The sequence below is a fragment of the Lissotriton vulgaris genome, chromosome 2_1 (assembly GCF_964263255.1).
Source record: "Lissotriton vulgaris chromosome 2_1, aLisVul1.2, whole genome shotgun sequence".
In the NCBI taxonomy this organism is placed as follows: Eukaryota; Metazoa; Chordata; class Amphibia; order Caudata; family Salamandridae; genus Lissotriton; species Lissotriton vulgaris.
In genome coordinates this window covers 690469709-690493140 of record NC_141687.1, presented here as the reverse complement: position 1 = coordinate 690493140, position 23432 = coordinate 690469709, and the positions used below count along the sequence as shown (strand labels likewise).

The following is a 23432-nucleotide window of genomic DNA, read 5'->3' as shown; positions in this document are numbered from 1 at the left end:
TGAGAGTTTTCCCTTGTTTATTCCCTCCCCAGCAGCAATTTTATCTAATATTCACCATAAATATACAGACACGATTTTACTTGATTGCGCTTACTGAAACTTAATTTTTTAGTGGCTTTCCCGGAAAAATCGGGATGGGCAGACAAACTGGCATCTTGCTCATGTGATAATTTGGCAGTTCATAGCACATTGCACTTTATGCTATTTTGGCCACTCTATAAGAGCCAGGAGGAATTTTTTTTGTTCCGATTTTAAAAGAAATGAGCCCATGCACTTATATTGAAGGTTTTAATTATCTGCACTCTTTGGCTACTCGTGCTATATGCATTAGGGTTTCTAACTACATCAACGTTGCAATGGCGGTTAGGAAACGGTACTAGATATAGTAGACAAATCCAAACACTAATTTTCTCATACACAATCTAAGCATTGATGTTTTTTTCTGGCAGGGGTTATACAATGCTGTGGTATTAAGTGCTTGTAACATGGATTGCATTGTTATCAAAGATTGAATTTTAAGGATTATATTTTTTTTAAATAATTGGATTGTATGAATTTCTTCTTACGCTGATTTGTAAATAAGTCACTGGAATATTAATTTGTAATGTTGGTTTTTATGGCTTTCTTCTGAAATTGAATAAAGGTATTTTGACTTGACGAGTAGTCAATGATTTTCCCATTTACAGACGGTTGGAACAGAAGACCTACTACGAACCAATCCCCTACTTCCACATCTAGCTTCTCCTGGTTAGGCCGCATCTTGAGCCTGCAGAAAGGAATCAGGCCAATGCAAGAGGATACGAGACCTCAGGTTTCCTTTATGAAACTTTAGGCATCCCTAAGGGACTTTTGCACAGCGTTTTCCTTCTGAAGAGAATGCTTTCCCCAATCAAACATCCAGGAATGACCCTTGGAATTGCCATCATGGATGGGGGGGGATCCTCATTGGTTAAGGTAAGTCCTAGTTCTTCGACTAGGCTGAAGCAGCCAGTCAACCAAGTATAGGTATGCTTGGTAATACAGTCTTCGAATGAAGGCAGCTGTTGGCGCTAGGCACTGTAAAGATCAGGGGTGCAGACTTCAGACCAAATGGAGGCTTTGAAAGTGTTGCTTCACCATTGAAACTTGCAGGCATTCCCTGAGACCGATGTATAAGGACATGTTATGTTATTTTTATTTGTACCGCGCACAGCTGCCCCAGCAAAGGGGCGTCCTGGCGCTTTGAGAAGGTAAACACAACACAGCATTAAAAGCGGGCAGAAAAGAGAAGAGACACAACAGATGAGCTAAACAAATAAAAAGGTCTTGATAGCCAGTCTAAACTGAAGGAGCTCATCGATGGCCCGGATTTGTGGAGGAAGAGAATTCCATCAGCTCGCTGCCAGGACTCGAAAGGAGCGGCCACCAATTCTGCTCAACTTAAAACGCAGGACCACTGCTAAGTTCTGGCCTAGCGATCTAAGAGTGCGAGAGGGGACATAGGGGATCAGCAGTTTCTCCAAGATTTGTGGGGAAGTACCCTTGAGGATTTTAAATGCAAGGCAGAGAACCTTGAATCTAATCCTCTGCTGCACAGGGAGCCAGTGGAGAGAGCGCAGGGCATTGGACACCGAGCACCGCCTAGGCAGACCTGTCACCAGTCGGGCCGCAGCGTTTTGAACCCGCTGGAGCCGCAGAAATTCTGACTGGTTAACCCCCGCCAGTAGGGAGCTGGCATAGTCCAGCCTGGACAGCACTGATGCTTGGACCACCAGCTGTCTTGTGGGTGCATCAAAGAATTTGAGGATGGGTCGAAGTCCTCTGATGATGCCATAGCAAGAAGCCTCCACCTTCTTGGTATGACAGATGAAACTCATAGAAGGATCAAGCCACACCCCCAGGTTTTTTATCTCTGCCGCTGGGAGGGGAGTCACACCCAACTCCGAAGGCCACCATTTGTCACCCCACAAAGCCACCTGTTTACCAACCACCATAATCTCTGTCTTCTTGGTGTTTAACTGGAGACAGTTGGAGTTCATCCAGTTAGCCACTTCCCGCAGACCATCTCAGAACCTGGGAGCCTCCAGGTCTGAGTCCCCACTCAGCGTGACTACTGCCTGCTTCCATCTGACGGGAACCACTCCAGAAGAGAGGGACAGGTTGAAAATACACAACCTAAAGATCCAAGGAGATGAGGTACTATCCTTCCTAAAACAACGGAAGGACTATTCAGAAGGATTGTTTTTTCAGGAATTTGATCAAATTTGAAGGTACAGAATTGGCCTCCACTCAACTGAAGTTTTAGTGACCAGATGTATATCTGGTATAGAATCCTTAATTTCTCAGTTTCTTTGGTAACTTTTCAATGGTTCCTTTTAGGAGGAGGAGAATATAGATATTGCGGTAGTATACATCATGTTGCTTTCTGGGTGGATGATTTCTGTATCAATTCCAGAGAATTTTCAGACTGCACTATTTGAAGCACACAGTGATCAGTTACTGCGGCCGAATCTGGGGACAAAGCAAACCAACGCAAAAAAGCATGTTTCAAGTTCAACCCTGGCCAGGTAAGCAGCTCGAAGGGGGTAACTTGTGAAAATTAAGCTCCCAACAAAACTATGTTGTAGACATAACCGTCACCTCTGCTTCAAAAGTCTCCTTGATTGGATCCAGACTGTGTTGGAGCACTTTAGGGTCACCCAGGGGCTGCCTTTCTAGGAGAATCCTCCTCTGTAGGCTCGAGATCTTTAGCCATAAATAAGAGTAGAGGTTGGGTGCCTCTATGGTAAAATTCCTGGGGAGCTAGCTGTGTTATTATGAAGGGTGTCATTTAAGGGTTCCAAATAATGTTTGGCCATCAAAAGGCATGTCTAAAAATTTTGCCTGTCTTCCGGGTTGGACAACATCCCTGCCAGAGTAGGACTACTGCTCCTGCAAGTTGATAGAAGCCTGCTTTGGAAAAATCTATTGCGAAGTAGATTATGCGGACACAATTGCACCCATATTTGATAATGGTATTAGCCTCTTTCCTCCTGTTCTCTGGGATGACCGGATGAGTGCTGAAGTGTGCCACATCTGGTGACCGTATCGCCTCAGAATGGGCAAGGGTTTCACAGCTGACGCACTGACACAAAAGGAGCTTGGTGGGCAGTCAAACATGCTAACAAATGTTATGCCACTTCTCCAGTTGGGGTATAGCTGCCTAACCTGTGGCTGGATGCGTTCGTTTAAGACTCTTCAATCAAACAAAATCCAGGATCAGAATGGATTTTGTGGCTTTCCACTGTTCTTTAAAATCATAAAGAAAACATTGACCTTCCCCCACAATGTCTGTAGAGCAGCAAACCTTCTTGATGCTCTTCCCAGTAAGGTTTGATAGTGGGCAATGTCATCCAGCAGTGAATCAGCTTGTGTAGTAAATTGTCCTCTTTAGGATGAAGTGTTCCCACTCTTTATGATCATCATCCTCATCATCTGGTTCTACCCCAAAAAGGTCCCAATAATCTTCAATATCTGAGAGGAGGTGTATGTCAAATGTACTCTGTTTATCCATGCCCCCGTGTATTGGTGAGGCAGGGCACTGAGCTGGTATCACCAACAGGCAGATGTGGGAAATAGGGGCATATCTGTTGCCGAGAAGGTAGCAGTGATTTTGGGTTGGGGGTGGGGGGGGGGGGGGGGGGGGGGGGTAGAGGAGAGGGCAGAGAGGTAGCATCGGAGACAGAGGAGGTGGCTTTGGTGGGCCAAGTTATTGTCATATCTGTGGTTGAGGAAGTAACCTCTGGATTGTGACCATCAGCTAATATCATCCGTGGTAACATGATCATGAATAGCACAGGAACATCAATCATGGGTTGGTCTCTGTGGAGACGCCCTGGGTAAAGCTGGTCATAACTGCTATAGTGGATTTCGACTGTAAAGGTATGAAGCTGGTATTCAAACTCCTTCGGTCATTCAGTCTCCTCACAAGGTTCCACCTCAAATTCTGGCAGGTAGCAGACATCCATCTGCACAGGACTGTAGGCTATTTCAGAAGTTTGCTTCTGGTCGCTTACTTCAATCTCCAATACCGACTTCAGTATGCAAAGATTGTGGCAAAGTTAAAGGTTGAAAGGAATCTTTATGGTGTGAGGGTGGATGCACCGTTGTCCTCAAAAAAGGTGATTATCACCACACAGATACTCTAAAGTGCTCTTGTTAACAAGGATCTTGTTGGCAGTGGCTTCTTGCTGGTTGACAAAGGGCCACTTATCAATAGACTTTGCTAGTAAGATGCCAGTGGACAGCACGGCTTTTTCCTGCAGATAGTGTCATTTGGTTTTCTACATCTTGAGCATCAAGCCTTGTATTTTCCTGCAGTTGCCTGCGCAGGCTATTGCTTGCATTTTACGGAAGGCTTTGTCTGATGTTTGATTAAGATGACCAAGGACGCTTTTGGAGGTAAAGTAGGTAAGAAAGTTCCATATGCTCCTTTTTATGTCCCCTGCTTGGAAGTGGTTGGTAATGCACCTTTCACAGACTCGCACCCTGAGGGGAAAATTTCGGCTTTATAGGAGAGGTCGGGCGGAGTTCTCTTCAACAAATAAAGAGTCAGCCTTCTTTTTCTGTCCTTTTGTCTTCGAAGGGAAGGACTTACAGCAAGACACTTTTTATGGGCTGAAGGCAAACTCACTGATCAAGATGATTGGCAAAGATGTTCTTTTTTTTGACAGAAAAGGCTTTGAGAAAGTTTATATTTTTGCAGCCAATGGCAGCTGCTGACTTTGACAATCCACAGGCCAGTACTGAGGTTAAAATGCCAGAAACCCCCCCCAAAACACATCAGTTTGATCAAAGCTGACTGAAGTCCAGGGAGGACAAAATAAAAGTCGAGAGTTTATTTATTTAAAAGTTTTATAGAGCGTTAACTTGACCCGTGAGGGTATCAGAGCGCTTTACAGGTTCATAGAGTAATACAGAAAGGACAGTTATCACATGGGAAAAGAAACATGAAGAGTGTTATACTGAATCAAGGGTCAAATGGTAGGCAGGGAGTCAATGGGGGATGTGCAAAGGAGGGAGGGGCGAAAGCTGTACATAGGAACAATTTACAGAATAGAAGGTCATACATTAGGGATGATGTTGCAGGGGTGCTTTACGTTAAGGGGCTGAAAAGAAGAGAATAATAAACCACTGTGTACTATACAGAATAAAAGGATCATATATATCATATACGGAATAAAGGATCATACAATAGACAGGATATCACCAGGGTACCAAGTCTCTCGGTGGCTGTGGAGCGGGTTGGCCAAGGAATTTACCCATGAGGAAGGATTTAGCCTCTTTTTTGAAGTGTGCCAGGGAGTGGATACTTCTGATGTCAGGCGGGAGGGAGTTCCATATTCTTAGGGCGGTCCCGGTGAAAGCCCGGTTGTAGGTTTTTTTTCCTTAAAAATGTGCAGGCCGGAGTAGGAAGGTATTAGCCAATCGGGAGTTTCGGTTTCCTCCGGATATCACAAGCTTCTGTGGTAGATACGCCGGTGAGTTGGAATGTAGAGCCTTGTGTGTGATGCATGCCATCTTGAAGTGAATCCTCGCCTCTAGGGGAAGCCAGTTCAACGTTTTCAGGTGAGGGGTGATGTGATCGAATTTTTTAGAGCCAGTAAGTAGTCTGGCGGCTGCGTTGAGGCAGGCTTTTAAAGATGCCAGAGTGACCTTGGGTAAACCAGAGAGGGTGGAGCAGCCATATTCCAGCCGAGAAATAACTAACTATTGGACTGCTAGTGTTAGGTCGTGATCAGCTAGAAAGGGTTTCATTTTCCATAGGTAGCTCAGGTGGAATCTGGCATATTTGGCCATTGAGTTGATGTGGTTTCTCATGTTTAGGTTGTAATCCAAGGTGATACCCAGAGATTTGGCAGAGTCCACAATGGTCGGGGAACAGTTTAAGGCTGTGATAGCTTTGAGCCAAGTCTGTATCTCAGAGCTGCTCTTGGGCAGAGAGATGAGAAGGAACTCAGTTTTATTGGCATTGAGTTTGAGTTGGTTTGAAGCGAGCCATCGGACGGTCAGCTTCAGTGCCTCATTCAGGGTGAGGATCTCTGCAAGAGATGAGATTTTTATGTAGATCTGAGTATCATCAGGGTACATATGGAAGGGGATATTTGCAGTACGAAGGATTTCGGCAAAGGGTTCCAGATAGAGATTAAAAGGTGTGGGGGACAACGTTGAACCTTGCGGGACTCCCACCGTGACCACGGAGGAGGAGGAGAGTTCACCATTGATTAGGAATCTCTGAGATCGGTTTTGGAGGTAGGAACTAAACCAATCAAGTACAGTACCATCTAAGCCCATCCTAAGTTTGAGGCGTTCGAGTAGCATCTCATGGTTGACAGTGTCGAAGGCAGAGGATAGATCAAGGAGGATTAGGAGACAGGTTTTGTCTTGGTCCAAGGCTTGAAGGGCATCATCGACAATGTGGAGCATGGTGGTTTCAATGCTATGTCCCGGTCTGAAGCCGGATTGGCAGTCATCGAGTAGGTGGAAGTTGCTGATGTGGTGACTTAGCTGTATATGAACACATTTTTCAATCACTTTCACCAAGAGGGGAATATGGAGATTGGTCTAAAGTTATCTGGGGAGGCTGGGTCCAGCGATGGTTTTTTTCAGAATGGGGAGGATTTGGCCTGCTTTCATTGAGATCGGGATTGATCCCTGCCGGAGCGAGGCATTGATTATCGCAGTCCAGCAAGGAATGATGGATTTGGTAATAGTCGCAAGACAGTTCAAGGGGAGTAGGTCGTTGAAGTGGTTGTTCGAGTTTAAGGAGGAAAGGATATTTGCGACAGAGTCTTCATTGTAGGGTGAGAATTCGGACCAGTGCGCTAGATTCTTGGGTAAGGTCTGTGTCGGTAGCAGTGATGGAGGATGCGGATGGTCAATGTTAGGTGGGGGAGTGAGGCAGCTTTGAGTTCGGTACCTAAGAAAAACGAGGAGAAATCTTCAGAGGAGATGAGACTTGGGGTTTTCTTTCGCTGTTTTGGACAGTTTGTTTGATTGGAGTTTGATCATCTCAAAGAGTTACCGAGGCGTGTTCTGGGCATTTCCTAGTTCCGCTCTGAAAAACTCTTTTTTGAATTGAGGATGTTTTTGTTGTAAGCATTTCTGGCCTGGCGAAGAAGTTTCAGGTGAACTGCCGATGGGTGCTGTCTCCAAATTCTTTCGGCTTGTCGGAGGGATCTTCTCTCGTTGTTGAGGGAACCGGTGAACCAAGGGTTTCTGTCTTTGACTCGAGCCTTTTTAGTTTAAGAGGGGCTAGGTCATCCAGAATGTTCGACATGGACGCAGTGTAGTGATCATTGAGGCCACTGACTGAGGTGATGTGAGGAGGGGGATCAGTCGGATTTGCAACGGGTCTCAAGTTCAATTAGGTCTTGGTTTTTGGTGTCTCTGACCCAGCGTTTTGGTAGCACTGGTTGAGGAGCCCATGTTTTGAGGGTGCAGGGTAAGAGAAAGGTGATGGCATGGTGGTCTGACCAGTCGCAGGTGTCGGTGGATATGAGTTTGACGGTTTTCTCGTTAGAGATGATCCAGTCGAGAGTAGCCCCTTTCGAGTGGGTGGGGAGTGGGCAAGCTTGGGTCAGGGCTAGATCGGTCATAAGATCTTTAATGGCGTTGACATGAGGATCCTAAAGGTCGTTCCAGTGCAGGTTGAAGTCACCCAGGAAAATGTCTTTGATGTTGGGGGAGTTCTTAGCCGTGATAATTTTCATGAGGTAATCAGTGAATTCATTTTTATTGCCTGGGGGGTGGTAAAAAGTGTGCAGGTTGCACAGGTGGGTGGTGTTGCTCCAGACTGAGAGGGCTAGATATTTGCAAGAATCAGTGGTATCCGTTAAAGGCTCTGAGACAAGGAGGTTAGAGCGATAGATGCAAGCGATTCCGCCACCTTTTTTGTTAAGTGGTCTGTCTAGTCTGGCTATGTTAAAATTGGGGGGGGGGGGGGACGGACTAAGGTCGAGGCATGGGGAGGATGCATCATTAAGCCATGATTCAGTTAGGATGCCTAGGTCTGTGTTATTGTTCAGAATGAGAGCAGCGACATCTGCTACATGCTTTACTGCAGACCGGCAGTTGATTAGGAGCCCCGTCAGACCAGGGAGGGAGGTGGTAGTTGGAGTCGGGGCAGTCAGGGGCACAGGTGCAAGATTGCTTTTGATCGCCCTTTTATTGCAGCGGGGGGCCAGTCTGTGTGGATCGATAGCGACCGTGCAGATGGGGTGTGCAGCACTCACTACTGGTGGGCAGGGAGGGATAAGGGCTGGATTGCGGTCTTTGAGAATATCCTGAGTTTCCTTTTCAGTGAGGTCTGAGGAATCGGTGGTGATCAGGCAAAAGTTGTAGGAGCGGGCGAGGTCAAGGATTTCCTCCTCAGATAGACAGCTAGTGTGTTTGCGAGGGCGAAGATGCCCTAAGGCTGTTGGTAGCAGGCATTTGTGAAGTTCTGGGATGGGCGGAGGAGATCGCTGAGGCATGAGGTTTGCGAAGGATATTTCGGCGAGGTGGAGGAGGTTTGTTGGGTCGAGGATAGAGGAGTGGCAGCTCTGAATTATTTTGGAGGCTCTGGAATGCAGAGAGCGGATATATGTGGAGGGGGAGGTAGGAGGGTTTGGGTGGATTGTGCTGGGAGTTATGGTGGATTGGGTGGTAGGGTGGACTTTGTTAGGAGTCATGGAAGGGGGGTGTGAGTGTTAGCGGTGCTGGCTTGACCAGTAGAAGAGGGCGTCATTGAGAGGGGGGGCGGTTAAGAGGACAAGGGTGGACAGTTATGGTGGATTGGGTGGAAGGGTTGACTGTGCTAGGAGACATGGAAAGTGGGGTGTGGGTGTTAATGGGGCTGGCTTGGTCAGCTGAAGAGGACGTCTCTAGGGAGGGGGGGTTAGGAGGACAAGGGTGGACAGAGTTAGGAGTGATAGAAGGGGAGGATAGAGTGTTGGCAGGGCTAGTTTGACCAATATGAGCAAGGATCGGTGAAGACATGGTGGTCTTAAATTCCGAAAGTGAAGCGTGGGGGGGGGGGTGGGTGGGGGGGAAGGGACCGAGGGTCCCTGGTTTATTTCGATCGGGGGGTTGTAGAAAGATTGAAGGGGTTGAGGTGTGCTGTGATGGACACAATGTGTTCCGAGCGAAGAGCGTGGAGGGGGGATAACAGGGTCTCTGGTCCCCGATGATAGGGGGGTTGATAGGAGTAGTGAGGTGATGAGTGCGCACTATATTCGGTGGGGGGGACGGATTACCGACAGGCCGTGTGTTGGTCGGCGTTCCAGTGTCATGCACATGTTTTCGGAGAGTAGCATAAAGATCTGAAAATTTGTCGAAGTTTTTTGTTGAGGCTTGGATCAGTACAATGCCACTTTTGTAGAGGGTGATTGTTAGGTCAGCTTGTAGTGATACCGAGGGCCCAATTGAGATCTTAGTGCCATAAGGAATGTTCCTGGAGAAGCGAACATTGAGTAATAGAGGGAGGGTATTGCGCCAGGCGGGAATTCTTTTGGAGTAGAAGATGAGGTCGTTGGTGATGGTGCCCTAGTCTGCACAGCAACGTAGGTCAGAGATCAGAGCCTCGGGATGGTTTTTCAGGGTGAGGTGTTTGAAAGCTTTTGTGGCGGTTTTTGAGAGATTTGAGGGGTAGACCAGGGTGTAGGTGTTTGACCCAGATGCAGTCAGATCCGGACCCATCATGTTGGTTTGGGGTGGGTACACTGGTAAAAAGCCGGGTCAGAGCGCAATAGGTTTAATGGCCCACGTCATTCAGAAGGAGGTGCTTGAGGAGTGAAGATCAGTGTTTTAGCTGAACAAGTGGCAAAGGTGTTTTCAATAAGCCAAGAGAGCAGGGATAGTCAAGTTTTATAGCACCGTCGGGTTAGAGTCAGGCATGTCTTCGGTGAGGATAGTGTAGAAAACCAGGTTTTAAGTGATCGGTAGAGAGGCTAGAACCACTCAATATCAATGGTGCAGATAATAAGAATCTGTAGCATCGCTATTTTGAGGTCAGGCATTGTAAGGCGACCAAAAATGTCTTAAGCTGCCGCCATTTTGAAGTCAGGCATAGCTCTGCGTCGGTTTAAACAAGAGGAGCTGTGAAGTGTACCCAGCTAAATGACACTCGCCGGGGCAACAATGCAACATCGAGTCAAAGAGCTTATAAAAACGACTTGTTTTCATGATTGATGTAACTATGATGTAATTATGAGGGACGGAGAGAAAGCGCCTCATCTTGTTTGGGCGCCGCCATTTTGCGTGCGAGAGAACTCAGCCCCCGATCTTCAAAATGGATAGTGATCATCGTAGGAAAAAACAGAGCAAATACCTGACGCGCCTGAGCGATTCTAGGCGGAGGGTGACAGAACAAATCCAGGTCATGTAGGCTGAGGGGAGCCGGGTCACCGGGCGGGGATCGTCATCGATGGCAGAAGTCTGCAGTGGAGACGAAATGCAGGGTCACGGAGCCGGGGGTTGCAAGGCACCGGCAGTTTTGGCTCCAGGATGGACCGAAACCAGGCAGTAGCAGCGGGAGATCAGCGCCGGCAGACGCAGCATCGGTGCCCACCATCGTGAAGCGGCGCTCAGATGAGGTTCGAGGCTCCCGTGCCTCAGCACGGGTCCGGAAGCCAAAAGGGGGACCAGTCACGAGAGCCCCTAGGCAGCAATCTGGTGTAGCCGCTCGGCGTGGGGGCATTGTGCGACGGCCAGGGCTCCAACAAATGGGGGGGGGGATCAGCGGCTACCGGTGGGGGCTCGGCATCGGCTCAAAGAAGAAAACGGCAGCGGAGTCCTTGGTAGGCAGCGGGCTCCAAAGGGTGAGGTCCGGGGAAGGAAAGAACAGCAGCGGAGTCCTCGGCAGGCAGCAGGTGATCCCCGTGGCTCGAGGTCGAGGGGGGCAGAGGAAACTAGCCGCACAAGTCCATGGAGTAGAGAAGGTAAGATAATCTCTAGGATATAGCCAGATTACCCCGATGGATTGTTGGGCTCGATGGGATAAGTTTTGCAGGGATTTACGCAGATTGCGATCCCTTAGCCCTGGAGAAGCTCTGGAGGAGCTCCGTCTCCATCGGCCATCTTTCAGAGCCAATACAAGGTCAAAAACAGGTTATAGCTGACTGTTCTAATGGATTCCTTCACACATTGTGTTAAGTAGAAATCTGAGCTATAGTGGCCTCAAGGAGCAGACAGCTCAGCACTTCCACCTCCCGGTCTGTGGTTCAGGTTATTTCAAATGAAGCAGATATGCTATTAAACAAACACTGTTGCTGGGTACATGACCATTTTAAAGTTATAGGGTATTCCCAAACGGACAGGGAATGATTCAAGCATGTGAATATATAAAGGATCTACTGCTGATATTATATGAAATTATTTTGGGACATTGCATCTTTTCATACACTTTGCATGATAGATTCCCCTGCCTCCCTCCAGTTAATAGTTAAAGTAAATGGAGTTCTCGAGTCACAACTTAGGTTCAAAACATATGGATCAGACAGGAAGATGTGCGCTTAGATGCTCTCTGGTATAAGCTTCCTCTGGACCAACATTTTTCTTGATAAAGATTCAACTGAGAAGCACTGTATCTAGAGAGATGCTTCTTAAGGCCTAACTGCTGCTTGAGCCTTAGCCTGACTGAGGTCTGCCGTGTCAAAGGGCATTGATGAAAAAAGTTTCATTTTGACCAAATATGTAGGTGATGAAAAGATTAGAGATAGTGCACCCATCATGTCATTTATGTCGGCAAGAAAAATGAAATCTTTGAAAGCCTAGGGTTTAGAAGTATGACTCAAGTCTGTTGAATTAAAGACATAAATGATTGTCATCAGTCTTTAGAATCAAGTGAAACAAGTGGTGTATGTAGTCTTGTGGTCCTAGGTGAGAGAATAAACACTGAATTGTTGTCTCTCCGCAAGCTCAAACAGGACCAGAGTCAAAACCACATAAATTAACTTGTTTACTGGCCTTCGTAGAGCACACTCATTATATTCTAACATTCAGCATTCATAGTCCAACAGAATCAGCAAAACTCTGAAATAGGTTAATTTTGGGTTTCAGGACAGGAAAATCTGATCGTGACATGAGAAGTGGGGGAAATTAATATTGCAGTAGGAATAATTGGAGACTCATTAAAGTCAGTCAAGCACCGATAATTTTTATTTTTTTTTAAATGGGGGTCAAGCACAAAATTTCTGTCTAACCAATTCATGCTGCACAAAAACTAGAATTGCAGTTCAGCGCAGATGAAGTATTTTCAAGCTGCATATAAATTAAGATTACATTGCCAGATACCTATTTTGTGCTTTTTTTTTAAATTTTAAATCCTTTTTATTGAATTTCAAGAAAAGAACAAATAACTATAGAGTCCAGTAATGAAATCACGAGAAATCATGAGAAATACAAATCATGAGAAAAACAAAGTAAATAAATAATAAGTAGAAAGAATTACAAGTTACTCAAGTGCCTAGCCATGGTATTCGCAGTTAGCCCACAGCGACATACAGGTGGGTGAACAAGCACAATATTTGGTACAGATGTGACAAGCAGGTACGTTTACACAGCTGCGGAGGCAGGAAATTGAATGCAGTACAGGAGTATCGCCGTAAATATAGCATACAATACGCATTATAGCTTGGGGACTTAGGTCTGCTTTCAAGGGGGATCATATGAGAAAGATGAGACATCAAGGGACTTCCATAGTTTCCTGTAGGATTTCCAACAGGGAGAGGTATGAAGTGCGCCATTATCTGCTCCTCTAAGGAAGGATAGCCATTCTTGCCACATCCTAAAAGAAAATTCTTTGGAGTTTTTCTACTTAACACAATACAATTTTACAGGCTCAAGTGAGCAGGAGATCTAGCATGTAACGGTCATTCATATCTTCGATCTTATGATCCAGAGCACCTAATATATTATAGGAAAATTCCCTTGGAGGAATTATGTGGAAAGTATTGCCTATACACCCTTAAATCTTGTCCCAGTATGTTTGTGAGGTAGGGCAATGGAAGAGCATGTGGGCGAGTTTACAGACGTGAGATTTACAGTTCCAGCATGTCGGGCTCTCACTAAGATTAAGTTTAAAGATTTTTTCGGGTGTCCAGTATGTCCTATTTATTAGAATGAGTTTTGCTTGCGACAATATTGGAGATATTTTATTCGAAAAAGGGGTGATCTGTATTTTCTCCCAGTCATATGAGATATTGCTGGAGTTGGGTTCAGATTCCCATTTTACTTCGCGTTTCATGTGAGACTTGCGCGGCTCAGGGGAACGAAGTTTATATATTTTAGAGACTGTGTCCTGACTTTAGTAGCTGTGACATTTTTTAAGACTATCGACGGATCGGAGGGTTTGATGGAACAGAGGAGAGATTTTAGCATTAGAATTTTATAAAAGTAAATCGGTTTTAGCTCGTGACAAGCCTGGAGGACGGAAAAAGGTAATGGAAGGGTTCCTGTAAAAAGGTTTTTGACTAGATTTATGAAGTTTTTAGACCAGTGTTCCCAATGGAGCATCTCTCCATCAATCTTCAGGCTCGGATTGCGCCAGAAAGAGGACAAATTGGACTTATTGATTTTTAGTGTAGAGGGTTGTTCCAGCCGTAATGGGGCTCTCTTAGTATTAAGCAGGATGTATTTTGAGTGGGGGAGACGGGATGTACCCACGGTGAGGAGAGCAGGTAAAGGCATATCATTGATGATTGACTTTTCTATCTCTATCCAGACTGGGGTGTAGTCAGTCTGAGGGATTAGTTGGAGCCTTGTTTGCAAATATACGCAGTTTGGTAGTTCCTAAAGTTCACAAGGCCCAGACCACCTTTCTCGTTCAGTAATTGAAGTTTTTTCATTGATATTCTGGGCCTCTTGCCTTGCCAAAGAAACGTATTGAAAAGTTCATAGATTTTATTCAGGAAGTAATTTGAAAATGTCATTGGTAGCATGCTAGCTAAATAGTTAACAAGAGGAGTAATCATCATTTATAAAGTCTCAGCTCTTCCCCCACCAAGATAAAAATTTAGGTGACCAACCATCTAGCAATGAAGAGATTTTCTTGTGGAGGGTATTCTCATTGGTTTGAAGGGTGGTGATCAGATCTCCCGTGAAGTCTAAGCCCAGGTACTTGAAGCACTTAGGTTGCCACCAATAATTTCTTTACCACCTAGGTTATTCAGGAGTTTAACCTCAGTCCATTCTACTTTGTTGATTGCCTTTTCGGCATCCAAAGTGATAGCAACTGTGGACGAGTCAGTGAGTTTGGCTTTCTCCAGTACATGTGCTAGGATATGGGTATTATCACTGTATAGTCTGCCTTTAAAAAAAAACAACTTGTGAGGGATGGATATGTTTGACCAAATTTTTTTGAAGGTGTTTGGCGCGGATCATTGCTTACATTTTGCAGTCTAGGTTAATTAAAGACATCCGTCTATAATTTTTGGGGAGAGTTGGATCCTTCCCCTCTTTGGGGATTACTGCAATAATGGCCTCTGCTGGTGTCCCATTAATAGAAACGCGAGTCTTCTATACCAGAGTTTTCACCCGGAGTCGTTAAGAAAGCATCTCCCTACATCCCAACTTATCAGACTGAAAAGAATTACCTCAGACTCACAGATATTACAAGAATCCTTCAAAGATCAATTGGAGAAATACACCCAGAGAGGCTACCCTCAAGGAATACTGGATGAATCCATACAAAAGGTGAATAAACTTCCCAGGGCCAACTACTGAAACCATCCACACAAACAGAGCTAAAGAAAAGTTTGTGTACTCAAATTTTCGACAGAAGCTAAAACGATTAAAAGTATCATTAATCGACATTGGTCACTAATTACAACTGAACCAGACTTACAACATTTATACAACGACCGCATTACTTTTGCTTTTCAGAGATCTAGAAATTTTAAAGAAATATTAACCACACCCAACGTGGAAGTCAAAAACTATAAAGGCATGGCCAAATGCCAGAATTGTATACACTGTAATAATGTGATTGGCAATACCTTTATGCATCCCACGAAAGGTGGGAAAATCAACTTTCAATACTCTGGAACGTGTGACACCAAAAACGTTGTGTATGCAATTAAATGCCCTTGCGGTAAGATTTATGTGGGCCAAACTGAGAGGAAAATTAAGGTCCGCATGACGGAACACAAAAGTAACATTCGTCTACAAAATTCTAAATCCACGGTAGCCACACATTGGCTTGAAGCAAAACACAAAATTTCACAGATCAGATTCACGATTCTGGAGGTACTACCACAACGCCGTGACATGGACCTGGTTAAACAGTGTTTAAGGGCTGAATTTTTTGGATCAAAAAATTGCATTCTCAACATCCCAGCAGGATGAATGACAGGATTGTACTTTCATGTTTTTATGAACCCAAATAGCATTGCAAGAGGGTCTATCTGAACCCCCTTGTAGAATTTGTACATAGTTTATTGCTCATCGAATTGAATGTCATGATAACGTTTTTGATTATGCACATCCATGAATGTGCATGTGTTCACTAAACATGTTCGACATTACTTACAATGTATACAATTGTATTGCAGGTGCATGGTTTGTTTGATTTTTTCTTTTTCTATAAACTCGTTCACACACTTTATTAATGGTTTTGAACATCGCAGGCTCCGTGTGCCATGTTGAAACTGTTTTGCTCGCATCACATGACTCCAGCACTCATTAGGATTGACACATCCACTAACTAACGCTAGCGGCGTTTGCATTCGAGCCACCGAAGGGATCTAACACGCTAATAACGATGGTCAACACGAAGTAAGTACCTACACTGGTTCTATCCAGTTAGAATGCACGCCTTCAGCATGTACAACTGTCTGTATGGGATCAGTTTCTTTCTTTTTTAAAGCTCCGAGCGAGTATTGTTGAACTTGCCTTAATTCACGGAGTGAGTCTCATTGAATTAGTGGACTTAAGCAGTCAGCATAGTCACGAGTCTGGTCGGGTGATGGAACATATCGTACACATCATCACGAGCTACTCAGCAGTGTCAGATTATACCTCATGGTGATCATTTTCGCACACTTAGTTTGTTAATGGACTTCTCATTGATTTATTTTCGTAAACTTCTTTACCTTGAGCACCATCAATGACATTGTTGCACCTATGCGAGCGTAATATGTTATTAATTTTGTTGCAATTGTGCTCAGACCAGTTTTAGATTCTTCCTTTTTTGTTGTGAACGTGGATAAGGGTCAAATTATGTGAATGCTAAGGTCCTGTATATTGTTCTTATTCCACAGACCCCTGACGAAGGGTCATTTTGCAAGACCCGAAATGCATTGGGAATGTTGAACCACAGTGCTACAAGATAGAAAATATTGAAATTAAAGAATAATGTATGCAAGATTGCCTTTTGGAAATTAAAGAAGATCATCACATGGATTACTAGACTATGTGTGATCTATGAAATTATTTGAATTTGGAGCAGAAACTTTGTGTTTCATGTTGAATGAGCGCATTCTTTAGTCATTCTAAAATCACAACAGTATGGTCCCATTAATTTTGCCAGAGTCACTAAATTCATGGAACAATTTTAAAATTGTAGAGTTAGTATCGAGGAGAAGCATTTGTAAAACTTAGCATTAAACCCATCAGGGACCGGAGACTTTCACATTTTAAGTGACTTAATTGAGCTTTCGATTTTTGAGGCAGTGATTAACAAGTTACTTACCTTTGGTAACGCTTTTTCTGGTAGATACAATATCTGCCTGTGGATTCCTCACCTTGTGAATATCCCCCTGCGTCAGCAACATTCGGAAATTCCTTTGTAGCTTCGCGCCGACGAGGACCCGGACGTCATAGAGGCACGGCATCGCTCGCGACTCCGCTGACGTCACCGACGCCTATAATAGGCCCACGCCGGCGTGATGACATCAGTTCCACCCTTTTTTCCGTGCCTTCGAGGCACACGGACGGACCAATGACAGTTGACATAAACACAGTACCAATATCAAGATAACACACACAGTGTGAAGTAAATGCGATAAAACATTTGACAATAAAATAAATACATAATAGAAACACTGGCATAGAAGAGTGGACAACGGGGCGGCGGGTGGGAGGCAGATATTGTATCTACCAGAAAAAGCGTTACCGAAGGTAAGTAACTTGTTCTTCTGATACATACATCTGCCGTGTGGATTCCTCACCTTGTGAATAGAGTCCCACAGAGGTCCCCACTCCCAGAGGAGGGTGTCCACTCTTCTAAACCAGGAAATCCACAAGGACAGAGCGCGCAAAGTGGCCGTTCCTCCTCACCTCGGAATTCAAGCAGTAATGCTTCGCGAAAGTGTGGAGGGAAGACCAAGTTGCCGCCCTACAAATATCCTCCACAGGAACACCTCTAGCCAATGCAGAGGTTGACGACTTAACTCTTGTAGAAAAAGCCCTTATACCCTCTCGAGGTTCCTTACCGGCCAAAGAGTAGCAGATCTTTATACAGAGGACAATCCATCTTGATAAAGTTCTTTTATGGACCGCTCTTCCTTTCTTGCAGCAAGCAAAGCCAATGAAGAGCTGGTCATCCAACCGACAGTCTTTAGATCTGTCCAAATAAAAGGACACCGCCCTCTTGGGGTCCAGACGGTGCAACCTCTCCTCCTCCTTGGAAGGGTGTGGGGGAGGATAAAAGGTAGGGAGGGTAACAGATTGACCAAGGTGGAAAGGAGGTACCACTTTAGGCAGAAAAGCAGCCCTGGTCCTAAGAACCATTCGATTAGCATGAGTGGACAAGAAAGGGGGCTTGGAACTAAGAGCTTGAAGCTCACTAACCCTCCTTGCCGAGGTTATTGCAACGAGGAAAACGGTCTTAAGGGTCAAAAGCCTCATAGGACATTTGTGAAGAGGCTCAAAGGGAGCACCCGTCAAAAAGGTCAAGACAAGATTTAAGTCCCACTGAGGCACAATGAAAGGATTGGGAGGGAACTTATTTGTGAGGCCCTTCAAAAACCTAAGAACAACAGGAGACTTAAAAAGAGACGGCTGGTCAAGCATGCAGAGAAATGCCGACAGAGCAGAAAGATAGCCCTTCTCTGTGGCAACAGCAAGCCCCTGTTGCGCCAGAGAAAGAGCAAACTGAAGAACATCAGACAAATGGGCTCTCAAAGGATCTATAGACTTCTCTCCACACCAAGTGACAAATTTAGACCACCTATAAGAATAAATGGACTTAGTGGAGTCACGCCTGGCTGACAAGATGACATCCACCACGTCAGGCGGTAGAGGAAAAGAACTCAGGTTGCCCCGTTCAATCTCCAGGCATGAAGGTGTAAGGTGTGGAGGTGGGAGTGTAGAACCTGCCCCTCCATCTGGGAGAGGAGATCTGCCCTTTGAGGGAGACGGAGCGGCGGATGAGAGGAGAGGTGGAGAAGGTCTGAGTACCACACCCTTCTTGGCCAATCCGGGGCGATCAATATGACTTGGGCCTGGTCTTGGCGAATTTCTCAGAACCAGAGGAATCAAGGGTATGGGAGGAAACGCGTAAAGGAGCTTAGAGTCCCAACTAAACTGAAACGCGTCCCCCAAAGCTCCTCGCATCGGATACTGGAGACTGCAGAATGACAGGCAGTGAGCATTCTCGCGAGTGGCGAACAGGTCCACCCGAGGAGTCCCCCAAATCTGATGGTCCTGAACCCAGGACCAGAGCCTCTCTGCAGAGACACCACGACCCTACTCCTCCCTGCTTGGTGACATACCACATCGCGGTCGTGTTGTCCGTCAGGACTTGAACAGACTGACCGTGAAGGGAAGGGAGGAGCGCCAGACGTATCGCCCGCAACTCTAGAAGGTTGATGTGAAGCAACTTTTCCTCTGGAGACCAAAGACCCTTGACCTCCAGGTCCCCCAGATGAGCACCCCACCCCAGAGTGGATGCATCCGATATTACTGTGGCCACCGGAGGAGGCAGCTGAAAAGGCTTCCCTTGAGACAGGTTGATTTCTACGCTCCACTAAGATAGATCCGCTGCAGTTTCTCTGAAGATCCTCACTGACTCCCTGAGATCCCCGTTGTGCTGATACCACTGCCTGCGGAGGCACCACTGGAGTGCCCTCATGTGCCAGCGTGCATGGTTGACCAACAGAATGCAAGAAGCCATCAGACCGAGCAGACGTAAGACCTTCAGGTCTGGAACAACCGCTCCATTGAAGAATAAAGGAATCATTTCCTGAATGCCGCGAATCCTTTGAGGAGGGAATGCGCGACATACAGTAGTGTCCAGTACCGCACCTATGAACAGGTTGCGCTGGGAGGGCACCAGGTGAGACTTGGGTACATTTATCGAAAAACCCAACCTGTGCAACAACTGAGTTGTCTCTTGCAGTTGATGAAGCACTATCTCCGGAAATTCCGCTTTGATCAGCCAATCGTCCAGATACGGGAATACAGGTATCCCTGACCTTCTGAGATGTGCTGCCACCACAGCCATCACCTTGGTGAAGACTCGAGGCGCAGTAGTAAAACCAAAACGGAAGGACCGCAAACTGGTAGTGTTGCGACCCAACCGTGAAACGGAGATACTTTCTATGCGACTTCAGGATTGGGATATGAAAATACGCATCCTGCAAGTCGAGCGACACCATCCAGTCTTCTTCCAGCAGCGCTTGAAGAACCTGAGCAAGGGTGAGCATCTTGAACTTCTCCTGTTTCAGGTAAAGGTTCAAGATCCTGAGATTCAGAATCGGCCGAAGCCTGCCATCCTTTATGGGGATCAGGAAATACCGGGAGTAGCATCCCTGACCCCTCTCCTGCTCCGGAACCACCTCTATTGCACCTTTTCGAAACAGTGCCAGGACTTCTTCCTGCAGGAGAAGCAGGTGGTCCTCCGAACAATAACCCTGGAAAGGAGGATAATTTGGGGGAAACTCCAGAAAGGGAAGAGCATACCCATTCTCTACAAGATTGAGAACCCAAAGATCCGATGTTATCAATTCCCAATCTTGAAGAAAATGGGTAAGCCGGCCCCCCACTGGGCCCACATGAACCGGAATGGCGGATCTAGGGTAGCTTTGCTGCGGAGGCTGGGGGCTGGGAAGGGGAAGAGGAGGAAGAAGAGGAAGCGTGACGGTCCCGAGCCCGGGACCTCTGCTTGCCTCTATAAGATCTATACAATGTGTTTTGCTGCTGCTGCGGCTGCTGCTGGGTTGACTTATAGGTTCGAAAAGAAGATCTGCTAAATCCTCTTGAACGTCTACCAAAAGTGCCCCTGGTCTGAAGGCCCAACGACTTCGCAGTCGCCCTGCTGTCTTTAAAGCGTTCCAAAGCAGTGTCCGCTTTTTTCCCCAAACAATCCAGACCCGTCAAATGGAAGATCCATCAATGCCGCCTGGACATCTGTGGAAAACTCACTTGACTTCAGCCATGCAGCTCTTCTTGTGGCTACGGAAGATCCCATGACCCTAGCCACAGAGTCTGCCGTGTCTAATCTACTTTGAATAACCTGCCTTGCTGCAGCTTGAGTATCAGAGATAACCTCTTGGAAGTCTTTTCTATTCTCCTAAGGCACCTTGGGCACCAACTGCTTCACAGTGTCCATAAGGGCGTGGATATAACGCCCCATCAAGCAGGTAGCATTCGTGGATTTCAAAGCCATACTGGCAGAAGAGAAAACTTTCTTAGCAGCCTGATCCTGCTTTCTCGACTCCTTTTCCGCTGGGACCTGCGGAAATGCACCCGTAGACCTTTTGGAACAGGCAGCCTGCACCACCAAACTCTTGTAGAGGATGAGAGGTTAAAAACTCCGGGTCTTCAGGAACTGCCCTATACCTCCTAGCTACAGCCCTAGATACAGCAGGAGCCGATACAGGTTTTTTCCAAATCTCCAAAATTGGATCCTTTAACGCATCATTAAAAGGCAGCAACGGTCAGTCACTGAAGAAGGAGAATGAAGGACCTCCGTAGCAGATTAGATTTAAATTCTGCAGTTGGTAGAGCAATGTTCAACAAACCTGCAGCCTTCTTTATCACTACATGATAAGGCTTCACATCCATTGAGGGTTCATCAGAAACCGAAGCGAGGTCCCAATCAGGTGACAGTTCCAGGCCACTAGCCACAGACAGGTCCTCAAAAGGGTCCTCAGAATCCTGTAGTTCGCCTTCCTCCAGATTTTCCTCACGATCTCTTTCCTCCTCCATCAACCTCTGGGCCTCACGCCTTGATCTCTGCTTCACATTCGAAGCCGACGGATCCGCAATCGACTCCGAAGGAGCCGGAGCCGGCGTCGAACCCGACGTCGGACGAAGAAGAGATCCACGTCGTCGATCAGGGTTCGGCTTCAAAGTTGATGGGACTGGCGTCGACGGAATCGGAGACGCCGACCTCGGCGTCGAAGGCTTCGGAGTCTAAGGCCTCGCCGGATTCAGATAATGCCAATGCGGCGTCGGAGCCGGCATAAAGGGCGCAGGTGCATAGGATTGAGGAACACCCAGACCATATGCCATCGGACCCATGGGACCAGCAGGAGCCCCAGAGGGATACATAGCCCTTGAATAAATTCCGAACATCGCATTCAGGAAATGCGAAGGATCCTGACCTGGACCTGGGAAGGCTGGATACGAACCCCCAGGCGGATCCAGAGGGCGCGGATTCCAAGCGGCGTCGACCTCTTCAGGCTGGAGCACCGGAGTCGACAGACCTTCGGGCAACAGAGCCTCTCCCTCTCCTTCATCCTCCCGACCTGAAGGATGGGATGGGTCCGGAGATCGAACAGCTTTCTGCTTCGGCGAACTCGGTGAATTCGCATGAGACGCCTCAGCCTCGGCATCCTTTTCCTCCGAAGCCTAAGAAACCACCACCTTCTCGACCAGTTTCACCTGCGACTTCGGCTTGGAACCCGACTCCTTTCTCGATCGATGTCGGGATTCATGGGTTCTCTTTTTATGCTTCTTTCTCGAAGACCTTGAAGCATGGGCTGAGTACGAATCCGATCGCGACCTCGAGCGAGACCTTGACCTCGAGCGTCGAGTCCGCGATCTTGATTTCTTCTTTTCCTTTCCTTCTTTAAATTTGCCAACCAGAAGTTTTGCTTCCCTTTCCCGGAGGGCCTTTGGTGTCATCTTCCTGCAGGACTGGCAGTCCTAGACGACGGGGTCGGAGCTCAGACACCACGAACAGCATTCATGTGGATCTGTGATGGACATCACCTTATTACATTCTCCGCAGGTCTTAAACCCGGTCTTCTTCGAGGACATGTCGAAAGAAAGTGAAGACAAAGAGAGTAGAAACAAATAGCAAGTAACAAAGTTACATGCAAGGCTACAGACGATCCCAGAAAACTGTTAGCGTCAACGACGCGGAAAAAAAAGGGAACTGATGTCATCACGCCGGCGTGGGCCTATTATAGGCGTCGGTGATGTCACGGAGTCGCGAGCGATGCAGTGCCTCTATGACGTCCGGGTCCACGTCGGCGCAAAGCTACAAAAGAATTTCCGAATGTTGCTGACGCAGGGGGATATTCACAAGGTGAGGAATCCACACGGCAGATGTATCTATCAGAATGGGCTATTGATTTCGTGTTGTTCTTGATCCGAGATGGTAGGAAGTATGCATTTGTTTAGATAGTCTTGTGCTGTCCAAAACCGGGTTCTTGCTATACAGGGTGCTATAAAAATCCTTAAAAATATCTGTAATTTTGTCAGAGTGAGCTAAATCTTTTTGGTCTATTAGGTTCTCAATTGTATTCTTCTGTAATTTTCATTATCTAAACATGCTACACCACAGGGAAGAAATAAAATCCAGCTTACTTTGTGAATACTCCTCTCCCATCTGGGGAGGATACTCTTCATCCCAATCAACCACATCATCGTCTGTAAGCACAACAATGTGGCATTCCCTTTCACCACTCTGGGCACTGGTTACCATTAGAGGGAGGATCATTTCTTCCAGGTAAAACTCAAACTGCTTGCGGGCACCATCATTGGATAACTCATGCATAAGTGCACCTAAAAATAAATTAATAACACTTATTGGGAGCTGTTTACATCCAGAATTATTTTCTAAAACATAAAAAGAAATCTTAATTACATTACCCCAAGGGTGGCTTCATTCACTGCCACTGACTTTAGAATATGTCAATTTGATAAACTGTTTTAAATGCATAAAGTTAAAGAGGCATTCAACATTTCTTTATAGGTAAAAAGATTAACATTTCCTATAAAGCCTCCTGAAACTAATCTATACGGATACTGCCAATTTCCAATAATATGTAATCCAACATAGCTCTGCACTCTGAAAATTAAAACAGCAAGGCAGAATGAAAGAAACATGATCTGCCATTGGATTTGGAATGAACAACGCAATCCACGAAATGCAAAATTGAAGTGCAGAAAGCCAGATAAGCAACATTCTGCAAAACTACCTTTAGGCATAATGTGATTACAAAATAAGTGCGGATATAAATTTGGGAAATTGTGACAAGGTT

General features: G+C 46.1%; 1 protein-coding gene across 6 annotated transcripts in view; it reads right to left on the bottom strand.

The window, feature by feature from the left end:
- BTBD10 (BTB domain containing 10) overlaps positions 1–23432 on the bottom strand; it is a 179862-nt gene that overhangs the window by 23058 nt on the left and 133372 nt on the right. For all 6 annotated transcript variants that reach the window (XM_086955923.1, XM_086955922.1, XM_086955921.1 and 3 more), the window contains one exon: positions 22756–22953. In XM_086955923.1, the coding sequence (XP_086812049.1) occupies positions 22756–22953 (198 nt within the window). The remainder of the gene's footprint in view (positions 1–22755; positions 22954–23432) is intronic.